Genomic DNA, 24,058 nt, shown 5'->3' with positions numbered 1-24,058 from the left:
AAGACCCATATCAATGTAGTGTATGGCTAAGTGTATGACTAAGTGCATCGCTACTGCCTTCCTGAGTCCTAGAAGTACTGTCGTCCAGGACTCAGAAATAACTTAGCTTAACTGGATCACTGGTATTGAAGGTGCTTCGTAAAGGGACCGTTCACCCAAATGACAAAGTGCCATGTCATTCCAAAGAGTAGGTTTAACTGAGCAAATTAAATGTGACCATACTTTATCGCTCATATATCCTCAATTATGCTATTTAGGTCTATATAGAATTTGCAAAGTCATCAACAGCTATTGTTTCAATTCAACCCAGAATTCAACTAAAAATAGACAATAGAATAGGCCTAGGGAGTTAAGCTCTGGTTGATTTCAAATGTAAGGATATTTAGTGATATTGAATTGTTTAGTTTAACAACGCCACCAATTATCTACATTTTAAGGAGAGTATCGGCTGGTTGGATAGTTCCATCTGTGCCACTGACTTAGTCTGGAGTTAATTCCATTATGTCTACAAATTCATAATTGATATGTTGGATTCGGTAAGATTTGAGCTCGATCCAGGCTGTATCACAACCGGGCGTGATTGGGAGTCCCATACGGCGGCGCACAATTGGCCCAGCGTCGTCAGGGTTTGGCCGGTGTAGGCCGTCATTGTAAATAAGTATTTGTTCATAAATGACTTGCCTAGTTAAATAAATACAAAATATATATTCAAAAAAACTCCAAAAGACAAGTACTGTAGCTTTGGAAAGTGGGAGTGGGTAGCACTCAAACTCTACGGAACCAGTACTCAAAGTTTAACAGGTTAAATTCCATTTAAAGTTGCATTTAGTCATATTCTTTAACATATGTAAGGGATAATCAATGAGGGACTATGCGTTCTATGGAAAAAATGAACTACGTGGTGGAACGTTATTTGGATGAATTTATTCATACTATTTCATCCTTCCACAAAATATAATCCCGAAACAAATCTAAGGTTGCTACCCAAGCCGGCTGGTCGTTCGTTCTATCGGTTCGGTTGCTAGAGACGCGACCCAGTCTTACAGTCTTTTTGTTCTGTATCTATGGACACGACCCAGTCGTTCGTTCTAAATGTTCCATTGCCATACTGGCTGGCAACAGTCTTATCCCTTGCTTGCTAGCTAGTCAGCCAACTACACCAAATTTAGCCAGAATAACAGCAAAGTAGCTGCATTTGCATTTGTTTTAACTGTTTTCTAGAGACATTTATTTGGATACAACCATAACAATGAGATAACGAGGCGCGATTTCGCCTGGCATATAGAATGTGCCTCTCTCGTCAGGTCACTTGATCAGAGGAGCTAGCTAGCTAGCTAACACAATCATTTCAAACTGAAGCTGGAAAGACTGCAAACTAGCTGCACTTAATTTCACCTTTTTTCTATTTACATTTCTTTGTCTATATCCATAAAAATGATGCCAATTGATTAATGATTTCGACTGATTGAGAAACGCTGCCTGCCATTCTGTCTCGTTCCGACTCCCGACACATTCATTACTATGGGACAGCAGATCGAATTTGAATATTGAAACAATGTTGCGAATGTCGGAGACAGACAAGGTTTATTCAAATCTCCGCTGTTAAAAACTAAATGTGAGATAATGTCTAGATGCTTTTTATAGTGGAGATCAAGTGTATAAAGTGCCTGGCTGGGTTGATGAGACAGTGGATTGCCAGTCAGATGGAACAGAGTAAATAGGCATTTTAACATCATAGATGTAGCTGGTGGTAACTTTTGGAAAAGACACCGGCTGGAATGCGGTTTTAACCAATCAGCTTTCAGGATAAAACTCACCGGTTGTAGAAGTAAGGGATAATCAACAAGGGGCTATAAATTCTACAGAAAATAATGAACGAATGTGTCTTTCCACAGTGTGCATTATTTTGGCTGGCACGTTTGCTAGATAGCTACAGTAGTTGCCTTGGTAACCAAACAAACATATTTGCTACTTTAGCTAAACATATTTGTGTCTGGGTAAAAAAAAAGTATACTAATGCAAAATACTCCAGTCTGAATTTAGACGACATAAACCAGGTAGAGAATGTGTATAAATGATAATGAATTTACATTTTTTAATAATTTAATCTAAGGAATGTTTTTCTTCAGTCACAGTATTTTCAATCTAGAGCTATTTTGGTTAGTAGCACTATTTTGGTTGATTTTGTGGTCTCAAACTAGTGAGTTTATTCAAATGTTTCATCAAGAATATGGGCAAAATGTTATTATTGACAATGAATGGGAATGTTGTTCTCATATCATATAGTTGCAACATTTACTATCAATATAGCATTAAAAATAGTTTTCCAGATTGTATTTTGGCGATTATTTTTCGCACTGCGAATATTGGGTCTTGACTGAGACCACCTGGTTCAATTTGGGTCCCGAGGCAAAACCAGTTGAGGACCACGGATGTAAAGAATGCATGTTCAAGATAGCATGCATAGGTTGTCGCAGTTCCGTGGAAATCTTCACAGTTTCTTTAATAATCTGTGCAGATTGTCGAACGACATTGATCAATTGCAACATATACATTTAATGTAATCTCAACTGCAATCCAGGTCATTTGGTTCCGCTATTAGATAAAGCACAGTGATAACACAATCTGTTGTATAAATAAACTAAATATCTGACACTATTCCCATTTAAACTTTGCTGTGCTTTTAGTGTGGGTGACACCTAAACCAAAAATCAAACATGTTTTTCCATTGGAATATGGTGCTTTTAGATGGTTGAAATAATAATGACTAACTTTTGGCTGTCTTTTTATGTGGGTAAATAAAGGTTGTAATCTCATTGATTTGTGATACACTCACCCTGAAAGTTAGAGTTACAGGTCGAAGGGCTGGCTGCAGATCTTCATTGAGAGAGAATGCTCGCACTTTCACTGTTGGATCATGCTTAGCATTAGAAGGGGTATGTGTATCCACTTCTCACAATGGCATACAACTAGCAATGGATACGTTCAAACACACATGCACATACGCACCAATACACGCGCACAATGCTGTTATCATCCTCACCTGATTGTTCTGGGGTATAAATGCCTTTGTCAGTCTGAATGAAGAGGAAGCCATTTTTACGAGAGACTGGTATCTTCACGTGCTGCGCAAACTGTTCTGGAACTATAACTTCAAGGTATGCATGAGTGGCATCCTTAAGGAACGTACTAGGGAAAATCTGTGGAGAGTTAATATATTGATTTAAAAAATCCTTACTAAGAACAAATATCTCAAATAAAATTCATACAAACCTGGTATGCCCTATTGCAAAGAAAGATGTGAGACAAAAAACTCATGCAAATTCATAACCACATACATTTCATAACCAACATAACAAACATTTCAAATCTCCATGATCTTTGTATTACTACGTTTTTCCTGTTTTACACAGATATAGACACTTGGGCCTGTATTTGTAAAATATCTCAGAGAAGGAATGGTGATCCAAGACCAGGTCCCTCATGTCTTCTTTTTTTTATTAGAAAAGGCTAAACTGTTCTTAGATCAGCACTCCTACTCCGAGGGACTTTGTGAATACTACCCTGTCCTTCAAAAGGAAACATGACTATCTCTTTCACTCGTTGGAGCTTAGTCTGACCCTCAATGTGGCAGCCTCCAGGAAGCCATTCTGAGTGTTGAGGGTCACAAACTGATCAGCGTATGTTATATGGGATGCGTCCATAGAGCTTTTCAAGTAAACATGGACATTGGCTTCTTGGGTATAGCCAAACAGCTGAATCACCACTTTCTCAGAAGCATCCAGTCGGAGGAGTTTAGGAGCAGTGATCAGGTACCTTAGGAGTTATATGGGAAAAACAGGGTTATAGAAAATGTCACTGTGACACACTAGTGTCCTGTTCAGGGGATGTACTTGTACATTAAGCTGCCTCATGTTACAGAAACGGAGATACGCTCCTGCCCTATGGGCCATTCTGGCTCAGACAAAGCTAGTTACTATACTTACTAATCCAAACAAGTCTACATTTAAAAAATAAAGGACAATTGCCAGGATTGTCATAAATGCAACCACTTACGTCTTTTCCTGAGCACCTGCCAAACAGCAGCGATGAAAAACACAAAGAAGCAGTAAGAGTTTCATCTTCCACTGCCGATGAGACTGACTGACTCTGCAAACCCAACCGCTGATGTTTTTATCCAGCCCACTAAGGAGTTTTTGCAGTATGCTTGTTTTCAGTTAATCATCAACTGTGGTCATCCAAGCTCAGATTTTCCAACCATTTCTAGTCACAAAGGTGAGTTTGCTTAAGCTCTGTTTTCACAGCATTATTTCACAAGAGCAATTCTGTTGGCTCTGTGATGCAAGTCGATAAGGAGGTTACTGGAAACCACGTTTACTTCACGCAATTTGGCTTATCAATGGATTAACTCACTAAGGGAAACTGAATTTAGACATACAGTATATGGTACAGTTAAATTATATATTGAGAGATTGTATGATATAAACAGTTATAATCATGGGACAATTACCAGAAGACAAGGAAGGTTACAATGATTTATTTGGAGTACTAGGTGAAAATACAAAGTAATTTATATATGCAAACATAGTATAGGTAATACACTGCACCCCGCTTTGTAATTTAAGTTATACATACTGTACATGTAGAGATAAAGTGACTGTTCAATAATTCTGGAAATAGAGTACATTTTAGGATTATATTTACATCTTATATAGTGTTTTTACATGTCATGAATCATTCTATTCCCTGACTGGGACACAACAAAGCTAATGGTTATTGGGAGAGTCTGGAAAATCCTGTTAAGTGACCAGTTCAAATTATCTTTCATCCATTACGGTGGCAAATTATACAATTCTTGTTACAATAGTCAAAAATATGAGTTAATCAATGTTATGAACATGTGAATGTACTCCCAAACCCAGATCTTGTTTGTACAAATCAATTTGACTGTCAGCCTGGGCTACATCATTCAGGTGGAAATAAACAAATAGCATTTTTTTTCAAAAAAATAAATAAAAAACTGCATGCAAACAAAAGTGAACTACATTTGCCTCCCAGATACAGTACCTCTAAAGATGTACAAGAACATCCCAATATTGTCCCATGCACTGGTAAGAGTGAAAAATAACTTCCAATAACTTCAAAATGTTAAACCATTCAGAACATGACCTATAGATTTTTTAAATATCTATAAAATAAATGGATTTCTATATGTTATCAGTATGACGGTACCTGGCATGACCAATCAATACACTACATACAGTACTGTATATTATGGACCCAAATATATATCTATATATATATATATATATATATTAATCAACTGTGGACATCCACAGTTGATTAATACACAGAGATTAAACTTAATCTCACAAGAACGGTCACAGTGACAACATCAGGTCTAGTTACATTTTTGACAGTAAGTTAACAGAATTCCAGTACCCAGATCACCTTCGTCCTACATAGTGCATTGTAAAAAAGAAATTGTGAGGGCCAAACTATTATATGTGATCAGAAAGTCCATTTGCCAGTAGCTCTAACAGTGACACCACTACAGCCAGTTAATTTACATCAAATATGTGCAAGGAAGTGCAGACTTGTAGAAAAGCATCACATTTTGCAGTACGATCATCACTGTCGAGGGGATGTGCCTATTGGAATGAATGTACAAGGCTTTCCTTCACAGGACCATGGTGGGGATGTGGTGCACCAGAGAGGCTGGGTGGGGCACCGTAGTCATCTGGGGGGGTGGGGGGGAGTGTGCCTGGTGGAGGCCCACCACCACTCCCCCAGCACCACCGGGCCGGTGTCTGGCGCTCTTCTGGTGTGCCCGCAGTCCTGCCAACTGAGAGTAGGCACTCTGGCACACGTGGCACTTGTATGGCCGCTCGCCAGTGTGCAGGCGCACGTGGTTGCGCAGGGTGGACGACTGGCTGAAGCGCCGATTGCAAAAGCGACATACAAAGGGCTTGTCCAGGGTGTGGATGCGCATGTGGGAACGCAGGTTGCTGCGAGAGTTGAAGCCCCGGTGGCAGATGACACAGCGCATCCGGCTAGCGGTGGTAGGCAGGGCAGAGGACGAGGAGGTGGAGCCGTCGCAAATATGAAACTCATCTAGGAGAGAGAGAGAGAGAATAGAGTCAGACTCATCTCGATGTTGTACATGAAATAAATACATCTAAACTTTGGCAGCCTATTTCAGAAAGTGATAGTGAAAGACCAATCTGCATGTTTTGGCCCAAGTCGTTTCCGACTAAAGACTCACCGGTTTTGCTCTTTTTCTGCTGGTCATCCTCTATTCCTGGAACTCCAGGTATCCCCAGGAATGTGTTATGTGAGTTTCCATACCACACTAGCAGCTCCTGGTCGGGGGGAATGGTCTGCGGAGGGTTGACATACAAAATACATGAATTTTATGGAATAACAATAACATCAGAAACAACACAACAATACATCATAAGCAATAACTGCCTAATTGATTGATTGACTGATGGACTGACTGACTAATTTACTAAGAATCATAAACACACAAAGAGCCCAGCTCATTTGAGTCTGTAAGACAACTTCTTGTGAATATAGTATTAGTATAACATTTGTTTTATTATTAGTACAATATCATGTAGAAGTAGAATGTAGTGCATATTGATGTAATAATGTGAGTAGCCATGATAATAATAACAATGTAATGAAATAACGCTGTTCTAGGGGGTCTAGCCATAGAAATTGAATCTCATAGAGAGGAATCATTGACTTGAACGAGGATCCACGTTCTACTCATTCTAGTTCTGTGGGTCAAACTCACCTCCATAGCTTTGTAGAAGATACTGCTGCCAATCTGCACAACTTCCAGGTTCTGCTCCTGCTCGTTGCGGGCACATTTGATATAGGTCATCCAGCTGCGGTGATCCTCCTGACTAGCATCAATGAAGTAGCGCACAGTACCATCCTCATTGAACACCTAAGGGAACACACAAAAACAATGGAGTGTCTATCTATATCCATACAAGCAATAACCTGATCCTATCCTATTTATTATTTTCATGTGTATCTGGTTGTATGTGTCAAACAATTATTAAATGACTAGCATTGGGGTGTAGTAAGCCTGTACATGACCTACCAGTGTCTTTTCTGCAACATGCATGCACACTCCACCTTTGCTTACCTCCCACATGAGGTTGTTGTTCTTGAAGAGATCCACATGCTCAGGAGAGATGACTCGGCCAGTAAAAGGCCCCATCTCTGTCCCAGCTTTGATCCAGGTCTTGGAGAAGATTCCTAGGCCCTCGCCAGGGATGGAGCTCTGGGCTATTATCACTTCACTTGGCAACACCAGACTGGAGAGCTTGTGAACCTCTAGGGAACAGAGAGGGACATTTAGCATGATAACATATACCTGTATTGTAGCAACATCATGCAACATTTCAGTTGTCTATGCTGCAATTGCCATCACTGGTCTCAATGCTTTCCTATGAAATTGCTCCTTGCAGCAGAAATCAGTGCTTTCACAAAGGTGATATTGAATATTGTGGGCCATCAATTTTCCCCAGTTGACAACAAATGTTGTTAGTATTGTTACAAATACCACAGAATGTCTTTGTCTTTTATAAACTCAATTTTATACAAGCACTGTTCATTGGGTGCCTAATCATTTAGGGTATGAAAACCAGTGAAATTTAATTTGAGCCTAAGCAGAAAAGGGTTAAAAGCTCATTTTCCAACCTGAAAGCAGCAAATTGTTATGCTTTTGATGTGATGGGCCCTTACACATTATAGGCTTGCATTTGCAAGTGGAAAGAAATTTATAATTCCACATTCATGATCCACTTAAAAACTTTGTAGCAACACATGTAGGAACAATGAAATGATGACTTCTTTAAAAGGGCCTGGAATTTCTGGGGGAAAAATGGAAAGGCGATTTAAACGGCTGAAATGGTGTGAATAGCAATAGAATTAGCCTTCGCCGCATATTAACGGAGGAACACCCATCTTTATTAAAGTCGACTGAAAGAGAAAAGTGCTGGCCGTGTAATAGTTGCCAAAGCCGGGGAGTGAGGCTTTTCTGAGATTGTTGAATGCAAGATAAAAACCTGGGACATTTAAAAGAAAGGGTTTTTCTTTCCCTCTAAAGTCCGTGGTCTGTGTGGAGACTTTCTTTGGTCAAGCACAACTTTAACCAAATTAATTTAATATCCCTGTTTAAGTCACCATCAGTTAGTTACACGCGATCCTAAACGAGTCCCTAAATATGCTACGTGGGATCATGTCGTTAAACGGTTAATACGCTTAATGGAATGGAAATCAATGGAATTCAAGGAAAAAGTGCATGTGGACTAAAACAAAAGTTTAGAAAGGGTTTTCTGGAAAATTCTGTAAGCCCATAGGCTATGTGAATTTGATCACTTATAGTTCACAGTTATACTATATGCTGTTTCTAGACAGACGGCATTTCAACACTTGAATTACGTAAAACATTATCAACACACTTTAGAGTCGCCGCGGAAATTCAAAATAACGGAACTCAATAATATCAAAAAAATATGTGTAACTTTGTCTTACTTCATACTAATATATAAACAGGCTATACGTGGACAAAGACATGGAAACAGTTGAAAGGATACAAATAATAAAGGCCTGCATAATTCGAAATGAAACATCCAATTGACTCACCCCCTGAGAATGATTGCGCAAGGACCTCTGCGGTGAAAGCTGTTTTGGGACTGACGTTTATCTTCTCCTCCAAAAGGTGTTCCCCAAGCACGTTCCTCCATCTACCATAGAGAAAACTATGGAGAATGTCCGAGGTGATAATTTCAGACAGAGACAAACTCTGTTGCTTAAATCCAGACTTCAGCACCAATGCTTCAGCGGGCAACACGGAACCCATGGTGCCACAAATCTGTGAGGTTTATCTAAAAAATGCGAAATATAAGTAGGCTAGTCGGTGCGCAACTTCAGATGTCCATCTGCCTTTTTTTAATGTATGGAGAATAAATGGAACACACACACATATAAAAATAAACGAATACTTATATGCACAACAATTTCAGACTAGGCTATTTGCCAAATACACGTCCTCCTTTGCTGCCTGAAGTTTTAAAATGTTTCGCCTTTTCAAAGTCCTGGTAGTCTTTATATGCTGCTGGTGTGACCCCCTCTAATTAGTTATTAATGACCCTCCCCTTATGTTCTGGAGCCTTGTTCTACCAGAAAAAAGCCAAGCTCTTTATTGAGTGGCCAATCCTCAGGGGGGCAGGGGAGGGAGGTGTGTGTCAAGGGAACGGGACTGTTAACTGCGGTGTCTAATGGTGAGAAATACAACCACCTTGCCCGAGGAATAACAAGCTCAGTCCACCAGTCTCTCACCAACCTCCGGCGTCTTGCGCTGCAGCAGCAGTAGCGTGCCCCAAAATGCTCCGGGCAGGGGAAAAACCCAAGGCAGCAAAATAAAGACAAACTTAGTTTAGCATAAAAAACAAGATAATAACTGGAATAATTCTGAGTTAAAATGATTTTACTTCAGAGCATTAGTCTATTGAGAAAATAAACGTTTTGCCTCATTGACTGTGAATATGACCAATTACACTTAGGCAACAATTACTTTTTGTAAAGGACCATAACTTTGTTCAGAATCATTAAATAGTAGGTTATACAACACTACATACATTTTCAGCATGGCACGTTGTTATTAGCCTATACAGTAATAGTCGAATTTATAGCCTATAGCAAGTGTAACCTGCGTCGCAGACGCACAATCACATAGCAGTCATAACATACATGCGAAATTATGTATTTGGGCTAATTAGCCTGTATTTCTTTCAAATATAAACGGAACAAGTAAGAAGTTAAATAATCTATGCATCATCTACATGTAGGATTACAGTGCAAATCTAACCACATAATTTACAGTGACTCAAATAAGGTCACAAATTGTTTACTTGCTAAATGAGTAGGTTAGGCTACAGGCCTACATGATCTAGATTATGTCAAGTGATGTAGGCCTATAGCCAATAGGTTTATGCATCACAAGTGAAAATGGGAATATTGCAGTCATTTTTACACTCATGGAAGTAGAACTTTAGAAAGTCTACACCAATAGAAACAGGCTTAACAAAACCGTTCCCTTCACAGCCCTGCCCTAAGCCAATTAATAACATTACTGAATTTGAGAAGCAATTTATGCGATGGCAGATTCAGCTATCCATCCCTGCCTTAAATATTAATGAATGTTAATATAAAGCCTTAAGAATTGTGACAGTGTTAAGAGGTGTACCGGACTCTCTTTGAATAGACATGGCTCTTTATTTTCCTGTTTTTCAGGGTTGATGGACTGGGAGTAAATGGGTAGTTTTCCCCCTTTTCCAGCAGAGAGAACATCTTTATTCCATCCAAGCTCGCGGGTTCCCTATTCTGCTCTCTTCGCAATAATGTCAGCTGAAAGGAAAGTGCTGCAAATCAATCTTTCATGGTGTTTTGAGAGCAATTTGACATCGATGCACTCATCTTTTATTTGGATAAATACAAGGGGATGGTTGGGAAATCTGGACCAGGTTGGGGTCTTACAAGTGCAAGACGAGATTTTTTTTTTTTTAGATGAAAATGAAGAAAGGCGCTCGAAGTGAGAAGGCTGCATGCGACAAAGTGACAAGGGAAAACGAAGGTGAGTGACAGGGCACGAAAAGAGATTACTGCTCAACACCTGCTTTTTAGGCCCCCCCTCGATTTTTCTTCTCGGGATTTTTTTCTACGCTTTTGAATAGGATTTGCACACATTGAGATTGATTTATATTTATTGCAGTTTAACATTTATTGCACTCGAAGAAATGTGATTTTAGACAGTTGAACAAGAAATACGCCGGGAGGGATGGACAATATCTAGGATATTGAAGAAATATAAAAATAGACCTTATGAATAAGCAGTAAGAATTACATTTGATATTTCCAGTAAACAGTAGCTTAGTTCGTACAATTATTATTGGTCTGTAATATCATCGATGTAAAAGGGAAGGTATAGACATATGAAATAAAAGGACCTGCAGTTAAGATACATTCATGAAATCCCTAAATAGATATAGGGAAAAATATGCTGGCACAACATTTTCATACAACATTTAATGAAGTTGTCTTGGCGAATTTGAGTTAGCATACAGCAGGAAACTAAACTAAACATGTTATGGAGTGTCTAGTTTTGCATGTTTTGGAGAACTATAGCTAGCCACACAAACGCACACGCACACAACGTTATCAGAGTACATTGGAGTAGTTACTAATGATTTATCAAATTCTCTTTGGCAACAACAGACCATTTCCAGTTTGATATTGCTAATTTGGACGCTTGAATTTCAACAAGTGTTTTTGTAAAACTCCCATGGGCACAGATTATGCGAGCGGCAGTATCACGACCCAGTTAACCTACTGAAACAAACAACTTTATGCTACATACAACTATTAATACAAAATGTACTTAATTGTGAAGAGAAAATAACCTGGATATGCTATAGAATAAGTGATTGCGCGGATATCATACAATTAATTTACCAGCGAATTAGTCCATATTTAGGGGCAACTAAACTCAGGCAGAAACAGACACATTTAAAACGATGTCTTATTAGTGTTGTGTAAAAGTTTATTGCAAACAATAAAGTGAAAATAAATAAAAGCTGTAGGCTACACCGAAAGATAAAAGAGAGGTACCCCAATGCGTAATTTATTTAGAATTCATAGCTTCCCTGCGCGGCTCAGTTGCACAAAGCAGCAAGCTGCTTCTGTGGCTTTTGTGAAAAGAGAAAGACAAAAATCCACGAATAATGGAGATTTGCAAATGTTTTTCAATTGATTTGACTCGATGAACAGAGGATTTTTCCATGGGGTAAAAATGGGGGAGTTTGGCTGGAAAGCGATGGGCGAATTTAACAGGAGCGAGGCCAGGAGATGCTTTTTTATTTGGTAGGATAAACTTTAATTAGCTTAGTACAGCCCTTGAGAGACAATGGGAACTCAATATGTACCCAATCTGAATCTATTTAGAGAAACAGACTACTGAAAGTCAAAAGAATTGGTAAGAGAAAGGCAAGCTTCTTTAAACGGGGGTAGAGAATGAGGGCGGCTAAGGGAGACAGCAGGTGACTGGCACGCGTAAAAACAAGAGGGACACTTTTGGCACACGGCTGATTATTTGAGAGAGAAAGAATAGGATACAAAAATGTAGGTTTCTTACAGGCTATGTGAAGACGAGGATTTGAAAAGAACGAAAGAAATAGAGGGCTCTAAAGCAAACAGAAAGCATTAATAGACGTTTTGTAAAAGGTTGCGACATCACATAAGTGGTTATGGGAATGTACCCAAATGGCACACTCAAATTGGGTTCCAACGGCCCGCCTAATATCCAACACAATCCAACCAACACAATATCACCAATAATGTAAACATAGTAATTTACCGTATGCATACAATAATGCTAAATACTAATTCATCCAACACTGATCCATAGCCAAGCGAAGACATGTGCACAGTCTTAATAATCCAAAAAGAAAGCCTCTTGTCCAATCTCGCGTTTCGCTTCATTATGGCGATAATGTGAATGGATAATGCATTCTGGTTCTAACCGCTTTGGAGTTTATCATATCAAATGCACTTTAGGTTTCCATCTGAATAAAGGATGGTGTCTGCGACACACGAGAAATTAGTGCACAATAAGCTCCCTGTTCAATTAAATTATACACCCAGATTTTGTGGCACACTTCTGAATACGACAGAAACAATAGTGTTTAGAGACCAAGCACATGTGCTCAAATTTGTGAAGAGTTAAAATTGAATTATTAAGCGCACCAAGGAAAGGTTTAAAGAGCATTTTACTACATGAAACAAATCGATGCGCATCCCCACGAGGCAAGGATAGGCCTAAGTGTAATCACAGGTGGCTGAGTTAGTAGGTTCTTATTTTCACTATAGAGTAACAAGAAATAACGAATGGTTGAAGAAGGGAGTGCAAGGCACACAGCTCGAGATGTATTTATCAGAAGTAGGTTTTTAATAGCATAATTATGGTTGAAATTGCCTGCCAAGAGTTTGAATTAGTGAATTTTCAGCCTTTAGGAAATACAAATTACAATTTCAAAATACCAAACAGACCATTGGTAATTTGACATGTAGTAGTAGCCTATTTTGCAACACTAATTAGTTAGATGATTGACAATTGACAACCATTCAAGAGATTACAAGTTACGAAACTATTGGTATATTAATAAAACGACAGAAGTAGAAACTTTTTGGCTAACACAAAACAATGTAAATGTCTGTCCTCATATTTATTAAATAAGCGTGGTCAACGGAAGCCTATGCATTGCTACATAGTCATTTTAGGTCAACTTGAACGACATAACCACACTAACAAAACATAAAATCAATCAAATTAAGGCCAATTTTCCCTGATATTAAAATACCATTTAGGTTATAGCTACATCAAAGTGGCCAAATTTAGCTAGACACAACAACCATAACCTTTCTTATATTAGCACTACATTCTAGAAAAAAGGTTCCTTATACGAACAAAAATATAAACGCAACATGCAACAATTTCCAAGAAGTTACAGTTCATATAAGGAAATCAGTCAATTTAAATACATTCATTAGGCCCTAATCTATGCATTTCACTCGACTGGGAATACAGATATGCATCTGTTGGCCATGGAAAAACGGGGACATTTTCAGCTTCCAGGTAGTGTGTACAGATCCTTGAGACATGGGGTCGTGCATTATCATTCTGAAAAATGAGGTGACAGTATATCTGTGCATTCATCAATAAAATGCAATTGTGTTTGTTGTCCGTAGCTTATGCCTGCCCATACAACGACCCCACCGCCACCATGGGTCAATCTCACAACCTTGACGACTCAATACACGCTGTCTCCCCGGTATAGGTGAAACCGGGATTCATCCGTAAAGAGCACACTTCTCCAGCAGTTGCCCATTGAAGTCAGTTAAGACTCGGAACTGCAGTCAGGGCAAGACCCTGGTGAGGATGACTAGCTTTCCTGATTTGTACAGAAATTCTTTGGTTGTGCAAACCCAGTTTCATCAAGTGTTGGGGTGGTTGGTCTCAGACAATCCCACTGGTGAAGAATTTGGACGTGGAGGTCCTGGGCTGGCATGGTTACATGTGGTCTGTGGTTGTTCGGACAGTTAGACATACTGCCAAATCCTGTAAAATGAAGTTTGAGGTGGCTTATAGTAGAGAAATTAACATTAAATTATCTGGCAACAGCTCTGGTGGACATTCCTGCTATCAGCATGCCAATTGCACACTCCCTCAAAACTCCCTCACATCTGTGGCATTGTATTGTGTGACAAAACTGCACATTTGAGTGATCTTTTATTGCACCCAGCACAAGGTGCACCTGTGTACTGATAATGCTGTTTAATCAGCTTCTTGATATGCCACATCTTTCAGGTGGATGGATTATCTTGGCAAAGGAGAAACACTCACTAACAGGGATTTAAACAAATTTATGCACAAATTTGACAGAAATGAGCATTTTTTGCTTATAGAAAATGTTTGGGATCTTTTATTTCAGCCCATGAAACATCGGACCAACACTTTCAATGTTAATGTTATATTTTTGTTCAGTATAGAACCAAAAAGGGTTCTATTGCTTGCTTTCACCCTAGATCTATACAAACTCAGCAACAAAAAAAAGTCCTCAGCAAACCTAACATGTGTAAATTTTTGTATGAACATAACACGATTCAACAACTGAGACATGAACTGAACAAGTTCCACAGACATGTGACAAACAGAAATTGAATAATGTATCCCTGATCAAGGGGGGGGGGGTTCAAATCAAAAGTAACAGTCAGTATCTGGTGTGGCCACCAGCTGCATGGAGTACTGCAGTGCATCTCCTCCTCATGGACTGCACCATAATTTGCCAGTTCTTGCTGTGAGATGTTACCCCACTTTTCCAAAACGCCACCTGCATCGTCCCGGACATTTCTGGGGGGAATAGCCCTAGCCCTCACACTCCAATCCATCTGGTCCCAGACGTGCTCAATGGTATTGAGATCCGTGCTCTTCGCTGGCCATGGCAGAATACTGACATTATTGTCTTGCAGGAAATCCCACACAGAATGAGCTGTATGGCTGGCATGTTAAGATGAGCTTGCAGGAAGGGTACCACATGAGGGAGGAGGATGTCTTCCCTGTAACGCACAGCATTGAGATTGCCTGCAGTGACAACAAGCTCAGTCCGATGATGCTGTGGCACACCGCCCCAGACCATGACGGACCCTCCACCTCCAAATCAATCCCAATCCAGAGTACAGGCTTCGGTGTAACTCTCATTCCTTCGACGATAAACGCGAATCTGACCATCGCCCCCTGGTGAGACAAAACTGCCAGTCCTGTCTGGTCCAGTGAAGGTGGGTTTGTGCCCATAGGCGACATTGTTGCCGCTGTTGTCTGGTGAGGACCTGCCTTACAACAGGCCTACAAGCCCTCAGTCCAGCCTCTCTCAGCCTATTGCGGATAGTGTGAGTACTGATGGAGGGATTGTGCGTTCCTGGTGTAACTCGGGCAGTTGTTGTTGCCATCCTGTACCTGTGCAGGTGTTGTTACATGTGGTCTGCCACTGCGAGGACGATCAGCTGTCCGTCCTGTCTCCCTCTAGCGCTGTCTTAGGCATCTCACAGTACAGACATTGTAATTTATTGCCCTGGCCACATCTGCAGACCTCATGCCTCCTTGCAGCATACCCCAGGCACGTTCAAACAGATGAGCAGGAACCCTGGACATCTTTCTTTTGGTGTTTTTCCAGAGTCAGTAGAAAGGCCTGTTTAGTGTCCTAAGTTTTCATAACTGTTACCTTAATTGCCAACCGTCTGTTAACCGCTAGTGTCTTAACGACACTTCCACACGTGCATGTTAATGAATTGTTTATGTTTCATTGAACAAGGATGGGAAACAGTGTTTAAACCCTTTACAATGAAGATCTGCAAAGTTACTTGGATTTTTACGAATTATCTTTGAAAGACAGCGTCCTGAAAAGGGGACGTTTCTTTTTTTGCTGCGTTTAGAATCCTTTTATAGGTTTCTTTGATCAGAACCCTAGAGTTTCTTCTTCACTGAACAAAAATGGTTAAATTTCTGAATTAAGGCTACTATTATAAAATGGTTAAGGCTAAGAATATAATTTAATAAAAATTAAATAATGGACAAAATAATATCTGCGTAGTTTTTATAATGTATTGTCATTATATGCAAACATAGTTTGGAAATATGCACTGGTGACCAGGGAGGCATCTCTTTGTTCGAATGATGGCTCATGTCAACTCTGGTTGACTTCTTTACCATACAATTAAACGCTGTCCACTAGTTACAGCGAACAACAAAAATGGGTCTTCTGCTCCATTCTCAACCAGTTGAGATGGGCACAGGTTCAATCTGCAGTGCAGTGCCCCTAGATGGAACGCATGTTGTGGGGTTTAAGGGCCATGCTCAAGGACGCAACAGTAGGAGGATGTTTTGAGGATGGGAAGCCAACAGCCCTGCAGTTGTCAGATCAATTCCACCCATTTTTTTCCAGCGCTGGCCCTGGATTCGAATCGGCCACATTTCCAACCAGGGCCAGCGCTAGAATGAATCAGTTGAACTGGCCTTTGATTTCCATAAGCAGACATTTTTTTTCACAGGACCTCCTTATGTGTGCACGCGCTTGCAAGTTCATATGTCTTTTTAAAACTTCTTAAGGCTAGGGGGCAGTATTCGAAAGTTTGAATGACTGAGGTGCCCAAAGTAAACTGCCTGTTACTCAGGCCCAGAAGCTAGGATATGCATATGCATGGTCGTATTGGATATAAAACACTCTAAAGTTTCTAAAACTGTTAAAATAATGTCTGTGAGTATAACAGAACTGATTTGGCAGGCGAAACCCCGAGGACAATCCATCCAGGAAAAAATGTTGAGGTCATTGGATTTTCCGATGCTTTTCTATGGGAAAGCATAATTATTAGGACCCAGATTGCAGTTCCTATGGCTTCCACTAGATGTCAACAGTCTTTAGAAATTGTTCAATGTTTTTTTTGTTAAAAAATGAAGAAGTAGTCGTATTCTTTCTAAGTGTCACTCAGGTGGACTCTAGTCTTTTGGTGCGCGTGAATGAGAGCGTGCTCCTCTTTGTTTTTCTCCGGTATTGGAAACAGTTTATTCCATCTGAAATTTTATAGATTATTTACATTTTAGGGTACCTGAGGTTGGATTAGAAACGTTGTTTGAAATGTTTGAACCAAGTTTACAGGTAACTTATTAGATCCTTTGTAGGCATGTTGGGCGAGTTGGAACCGGTGTATTTCTGAATCAAATGCGCCAAATAAACTGACACATTTGGGATATAAAGAAGGACTTTATCGAACAAAACAACCATTCACTGTGTGACTGAGACCTTTGGGATTGCAAAAAGATGAAGATCTTCAAAGGTAAGTGATTTATTTTATTGTTATTTCTGACTTTCGTGATGCATCTGTTTGGTTGGAAAATGTTTTTCATGCTTTTGTATGCTGTCCTCAGATCATCGCATGGTATGCATTCGGCATAATGCCTTTTTGAAATCTGACAAAGCAGCTGGATTAACAAGAAGTTAAGCTTTTAAATGATGTAAGACACTTGTATTGTCATAAATGTTTAATATTACCAATTTAGTATTTTTGAATTTCGCGCTCTGCGATTTACCGGATGTTGTCCAATTGATCCCGTTAACGGGATTCTAGCTGTAAGGGATCCCTAAGAGGTTTAAATGGGTGTAATAGTAAAGACCATACATAGGCCGCTCATGAGTTTCAAGTTTGGGGAAGCTTACAATTTATCCTACCAAAGCTACCGATCTGCTTGCCAGTTCGGATTATTTTTATATGCATATTTTTGTCTAACATTTTCATTTCAATAGTAACGTTTTCATTTCTCAAAATCATTGTCACGTGGTTAATCATACAAATCTGAAGTAAAAATTCAAGTATGGGGAGAGCACTGGCCTCTGCCATATGGAGACATTGACACACTGAACTCAGAGATAGCCTATAGCCAATGCAGCAGTAGGCCTATAACTTCCATCGACAACTAAGTAAAATACATAGGCCTAAAGCCGACAAATAAAAACAGTACAAAATATCCTAAAGAAAATGAATCTCTCTACTTCCCCCTGTATGCCTCCTTTTCTATCCGTCTTGGCTTGAGCTATTGCTAGTAAAGTGCAACATTGTATCAAATCATCACTAGGTGTCCAGAAGCTGTTGCTAGTGAACTTGGAACATTTTATCAACTAGCCTATGTGCCAGTGACCTCGGGACAGTTTTTTTAAAGACATTTACACTTGATATATGGGTTCATCAGATCATGATATTTTGCACTTTCATACCGAGGCATGGTGAATATCGAGGCCAGAAGTGTTGGAAAGATTTTTCAAATACTGAGGAACTATGAGTCGCAATGGATGTTAAAAAAAGACTTCCTTGATGAAGAAAAAAATGACAGAGAAAACAGTAATTGCCAAATGGGCACTTTCCTACATGTGCGTGCATTCTGGATAGAGACGCACCATATCTTCACCACACACCCCTCTTCCTCTTAACATTTTAAATTATACTCAAGACACATTATCTAAAGACATATCTTAGAAGCTTTTCACTGACAGCTGCAACTCAATCCGATTGAGTGTGTTCAGTGCGTTCAGAAAGCATTCAGACCCCTTGACTTTTCCCACATTTTTTTAATGTTATGCCTTATTCTAAAATTGATTAAATCGTTTTTTCCCGCTCATCAATCTACACACAATACCCCATCATGATACATTTGAGCAAATGTATTACAAATAAAACTGAAATATCACATTTACATAAGTATTCAGACCCTTTACTCAGTAATTTGATGAAGCACCTTTGGCAGCGATTACAGCCTCGAGCGTTCTTGGGTATGATGCTGCAAGCTTGGCACACCTGTATTTGGGGAGTTTCTCACATTGTTTTCTGTTAATTCTCTCAAGCTCTGTTAGGTTGGATGGGGAGCTTCGCTGCACAGCTTTTTCAGTTCTCTTCAGAGATGTTTGATCAGGTTCAAGTCCGGGCTCTGGCTGGGCCACTCAAGAACATTCAGAGACTTGTCCCAAAGCCACTCTTACATTGTCTTAGCTGTGTGCTTAGTGTCTTTGTCCTGTTGGAAGATGAACCTTCGCCTCAATCTGAGGTCCTGAATGCTCTGGAGCAGGTTTTCATTAATAATCTCACGGTACTTTGCTCTGTTCATCTCTCCCTCAATCCTGACAAGTCTCCCAGTCCCTGCCGCTGAAAAACATCCGACAGCATGATGCTGCCACCACCATGCTTCCCCGTAGGGATGTTAGTGTACTTTGGTGTGGGGGCTGTGCTTTGGCAAAGTGGGTGGGGTTATATCCTGCCTGGTTGGTCCTGTCCGGAGGTATAGTCGGATGGGGTCACAGTGTCTCCCGACCCCTCCTGTTTCAGCCTCCAGTAATTATGCTACAGTAATTTAAGTGTCGGGGGCTAGGGTCAGTCTGTTACATCTGGAACATTTCTCCTGTCATATCCGGTGTTCTTTGTGAATTTAAGTATGCTTCCTCTAATTCTCTCTCTCTCTTCTCTCGGAGGACCAGAGCCCTAGGACCATGCCTCAGGACTACCTGGCCTGATGACTCCTTGCTGTCCCCAGTCCACCTGGCCGTGCTGCTGCTCCAGTTTCAACTGTTCTGCCTGAGGCTATGAAACCCTGACCTGTTCACCGGACGTGCTACCTTGTCCCGGACAAGGTTTTAGACTCTCTCTCTCTCTACCGCACCTGCCGTCTCGAACTCTGAATGATCGGCTATGAAAAGACAACTGACATTTACTCCTGAGGTGCTCACCTGTTGCACCCTCTACAACCACTGTGATTATTATTATTTGACCCTGCTGGTAATCTATGAACGCTTGAACATCTTGGCCATGTACTGTTATAATATCCACCTGGCTTAGCCAGAAGAGGACTGGGCCACCACTCAGAGCCTGGTTCCTCCCTAGGAGTTTTTCCTAGCAACCGTGCTTATACATCTGCATTGCTTGCAGTTTGGGGTTTTAGGCTGGGTTTCTGTATAGACCTTTGTGACATTGGCTGACGTAAAAAGGGCTTTATGAATACATTTGATTGATAATGGCTAGGTGATGAGCGATGCCTGGTTTCCTCCAGACGTGATGATTGGCATTCAGGCCAAAGAGTTCAATCTTGGTTTCACCAGACCAGAGAATCTTGTTCCTAATGGTCTGAGAGTCCTTTAGGTGCTTTTTGGAAAACTCAGAGCAGGCTGTCACGTACCTTTTACTGAGGGGTGGCTTCTGTACCATAAAGGCCTGATTGGAGTTCTGCAGAGATGGTTGTCCTTCTGGAAGGTTATCCCATCTTCACAGAGGAACTCTGGAGCTCTGTCAGAGTGACCATAGGGTTCTTGTTCACCTCCCTGACCACAGCTCTTCCCCACCAATTTCTCAGTTTGGCTGGGCGCCCAGCTCTAGGAAGAGTCTTGGTTGTACCAAACTTTTTCCATCTAAGAATGTGGAGGCCAGTGTGTTTTTGGGGACCGGTACCCTTCCCCACATCTGTCCCTTGACAAAATCCTGTCTCTGAACTCTACAAACAATTCCTTCGACCTCATGGCTTGGCGTTTGCTCTGACCATGCACTGTCAACTGTGGGACCTTATATAGACAGATGTGTACATTTCAAAATAATGTCCAATCAATTTAATTTGCCACAGGTGGACTCCAATCAAGTTGTAGAAACATCTAAAACATCTCATGGAATAGAATGGTGCCGGAGGGAGATGGGTGCCGTTTTACGGGCTCCTTACCAATTGAGCTATTTCGTGTTTCTTCACATTGTTTGTAACTTATTTTGTACATGTTTCAGCCACCGTCTCTTATTACCAAAAAGAGCTTCTGGATGTCAGAACAGCGATTACTCACCATCTAATTGGACAAAGATGATTTCTTTAACGAGTCAGACGCAAAGGATTTAGAGATACCCGAACAGACCCAAATAATGATAGTGATTAGGTCTGTTAAAAGCGCAGAGAGCATCATGAAGAACAAGGAACACACCAGGCAGGTCCGAGATACTGTTGTGAAGAAGTTTAAAGCCGGATTTGGATACAAAACGATTTCCCAAGCTTTAAACATCCCAAGGAGCACTGTGCAAGCGATAATATTGAAATGGAAGGAGTATCAGACCACTGCAAATCTACCAAGACCTGGCCGTCCCTCTAAACTTTCAGCTCATACAAGAAGACTGATCAGAGATGCAGCCAAGAGGCCCATGATCACTCTGGATGAACTGCAGAGATCTACAGCTGAGGTGGGAGACTCTGTCCATAGGACAACAATCAGTCATATATTGCACAAATCTGGCCTTTATGGAAGAGTGGCAAGAAGAAAGCTATTTCTTAAAGATATCCATAAAAAGTGTTGTTTAAAATTTGCTACAAGCCACCTGGGAGACACACCAAACATGTGGAAGAAGGTGCTCTGGTCAGATGAAACCAAAATGGAACTTTTTGGCAACAATGCAAAACGTTATGTTTGGCTTAAAAGCAACACAGCGCATCACCCTGAACACACCATACCCACTGTCAAACATGGTGGTGGCAGCATCATGGTTTGGGCCTGCTTTTCTTCAGCAGGGACAGGGAAGATGGTTAAAATTGATGGGAAGATGGATGGAGCCAAATACAGGACCATTCTGGAAGAAAACCTGATGGAGTCTGCAAAAGACCTGAGACTGGGACGGAGATTTGTCTTCCAACAAGACAATGATCCAAAACATAAAGCAAAATCTACAATGGAATGGTTCAAAAATAAACATATCCAGGTGTTAGAATGGCCAAGTCAAAGTCCAGACCTGAATCCAATCGAGAATCTGTGGAAAGAACTCAAAACTGCTGTTCACAAATGCTCTCCATCCAACCTCACTGAGCTCGAGCTGTTTTGCAAGGAGGAATGGGAAAAAATGTCAGTCTCTCGATGTGCAAAACTGATAGAGACATACCCCAAGCGACTTACAGCTGTAATCGCAGCAAAAGGTGGCGCTACAAAGTATTAACTTAAGGGGGCTGAATAATTTTGCACGCCCAATTTTTCAGTATTTGATTTGTTAAAAAGGTTTGAAATATCCAATAAATGTCGTTCCACTTCATGATTGTGTCCCACTTGTTGTTGATCCTTCGCAAAAAAATACAGTTTTATATCTTTATGTTTGAAGCCTGAAATGTGGCAAAATGTGGCAAAGTTCAAGGGGGCCGAATACTTTTGCAAGGCACTGTATATAGTTGGCTGGGTTTTCCGTGCATCGGCAAGACAGAGTAACTACCTCCGGTAAAGACAAGGGGTGGCGGTCTGTGGTCTATTTGTCAATAATAGCTTGTGTGCAAAATCAAATATTAAGGAAGTCTTAAGGTTTTGCTTGCCTGAGGTAGAGTATCACATGATAAGCTGTAGACCACACTATTTACCAAGAGCGTTTTTATCCATATTTTTCGTAACTGTCTATTTACCCCCACAAACCGATTCTGGCACTAATACCGCACTCAATGAGCTGTATAAAGCCATAAGCAAACAATAAATTGCTCATCCAGAGGCGGCACTCCTAGTGGCCTGGGACTTTAATGTAGGGAATCAACTTAAATCCGTTTTACCTCATTTCTACCAGCATGTTACATGTATAACTCTCAACCACCTTTACTCCACACACAGAAACACGCACAAAGTTCTCCCTCACCCTCCATTTGGTCAATCTCACCATAATTCTATCCTACTGATTCCTGTTTACAAGGAAAAACTAAAGCAGGAAGTACCAGTGACTTGTTTAATACGGAAGTGGTCAGATGACATAGATGCTAAGCTACAGGACCATTTTGCTAGCACAGGCTGGAATATGTTCCGAGACTCATTCGATGGCATTGAGGAGTATACCACATCAGTCACCGGCTTCATCAATAAGTGCATTGATGATGTTGTCCCTAGTAACCGTACGTACATACCCCAACCAGAAGCCACAGATTACAGGCAAATCCGCACTGAGCTAAAGGGTAGAGATGCTGCTTTCAAGGAGTGGGACTCTAACCTGGACACTTATTATAAATCCTGCTATGCCCTCAGACGAACCATGAAACAGGCAAAGAGTAAATACAGGACTAAGATCGAATCCTACTCCACCGGCTCCGGCGCTCATCGGATGTGGCAGGGATTGCAAACTATTACGGACTACAATGGGAAGCGAGATGAGCTAAATGATTTGTGCTTGCCTCAAAGCACGCATACAACTGAAGCATGCATGAGAGCACCAGCTGTTTCGGACAACTGTGTGATCATGCTCGCCGTAGTCGATGTGAGCAAGACCTTTAAACAGGTCAACATTCACAAGGCCACCGGGTCAAACGAAGTACCAGGACATGTACTCCGAGCATGTGCTGACCAACTGGCAAGTGTCTTCACTGACATTTTCAACCGGTCCCTGGCCAAGGCTGTAATACCAACATGTTTCAAGCAGACCACTACAGTCCCTGTGCTCAAGAACACAAAGGTTACCTGCCTAAATGAAGTCTGTAGCCATGAAGTGCTTTGAAAGACTAGGCATGGCTCACATCAACACCATCATCCCAGAAACCCTAGACCCACTCCAATTTGCCTACCGCCCCAACAGATCCACAGATGACGCAATCTCTATTGCACTCAACACTGTCCTTTCCCACATGGACAAAAAGGAACACCTACATGAGAATGCTGTTCATTGACTACAGCTCAGAGTTCAACACCATAGTGCCCTCAAATCTCATGACTAAGCTAAGGACCCTGACTAAGCTAACAGCTCCCTCTGCAACTGGATCGTGGACTTCCTGACGGGCCGTCCCAAGGTAGTAGGTGTAGGCAACAACATATCTGCCACGCTGATCCTCAACACGGGGGCCCCTCAGGGGTGCGTGCTTAGTCCCCTCCTGTACTCCCTGTTCACCCAAGACTGCGTGGCCAAGCATGAG

General features: G+C 40.9%; 2 protein-coding genes across 3 annotated transcripts in view; both read right to left on the bottom strand.

Annotated features, from left to right (window-relative positions):
- The window catches only part of c5 (complement component 5), a 63,476-nt gene extending 59,299 nt beyond the window's left edge, over window positions 1–4,177 (bottom strand). For both annotated transcript variants that reach the window (XM_064973978.1, XM_064973987.1), the window contains exons 1-4: window positions 4,057–4,177; window positions 3,621–3,816; window positions 3,044–3,200; window positions 2,837–2,907 (exon numbers count right to left, since the gene is read on the bottom strand). In XM_064973978.1, the coding sequence (XP_064830050.1) occupies window positions 2,837–2,907; window positions 3,044–3,200; window positions 3,621–3,816; window positions 4,057–4,121 (489 nt within the window). In that variant the 5' untranslated portion in view covers window positions 4,122–4,177. The remainder of the gene's footprint in view (window positions 1–2,836; window positions 2,908–3,043; window positions 3,201–3,620; window positions 3,817–4,056) is intronic.
- A 344-nt stretch (window positions 4,178–4,521) lies between these two features.
- Window positions 4,522–8,884, bottom strand: prdm12b (PR domain containing 12b). Its single transcript, XM_064988173.1, has 5 exons — window positions 8,668–8,884; window positions 7,163–7,353; window positions 6,803–6,958; window positions 6,266–6,380; window positions 4,522–6,114 (listed from the first exon to the last, which is right to left on the bottom strand). Exons 1-5 carry the CDS (start codon window positions 8,882–8,884, stop codon window positions 5,681–5,683), a joined length of 1,113 nt encoding a protein of 370 aa, XP_064844245.1. The 3' UTR covers window positions 4,522–5,680.
- Between the last annotated feature and the right edge of the window lie 15,174 nt (window positions 8,885–24,058).

The sequence above is a fragment of the Oncorhynchus masou genome, chromosome 1, assembly GCF_036934945.1.
Source record: "Oncorhynchus masou masou isolate Uvic2021 chromosome 1, UVic_Omas_1.1, whole genome shotgun sequence".
In the NCBI taxonomy this organism is placed as follows: domain Eukaryota; kingdom Metazoa; phylum Chordata; class Actinopteri; order Salmoniformes; family Salmonidae; genus Oncorhynchus; species Oncorhynchus masou.
Note: the sequence above shows the minus strand (reverse complement) of the source record. Positions and strands in the feature narration are given on the sequence as shown.

What these genes read in the sequence shown, in the direction of transcription:
- prdm12b (XM_064988173.1), bottom strand. Translation starts at nt 8,884, where the DNA reads ATGGGTTCCGTGTTGCCCGCTGAAGCATTGGTGCTGAAGTCTGGATTT. An exon ending in TGCGCAATCATTCTCAGGGG is followed by an intron (nt 7,354 to 8,667) that starts GTGAGTCAATTG and finishes TCTGTTCCCTAG; the next exon opens with AGGTTCACAAGCTCTCCAGT. An exon ending in GCAGAAAAAGAGCAAAACCG is followed by an intron (nt 6,115 to 6,265) that starts GTGAGTCTTTAG and finishes TCTCTCTCCTAG; the next exon opens with ATGAGTTTCATATTTGCGAC.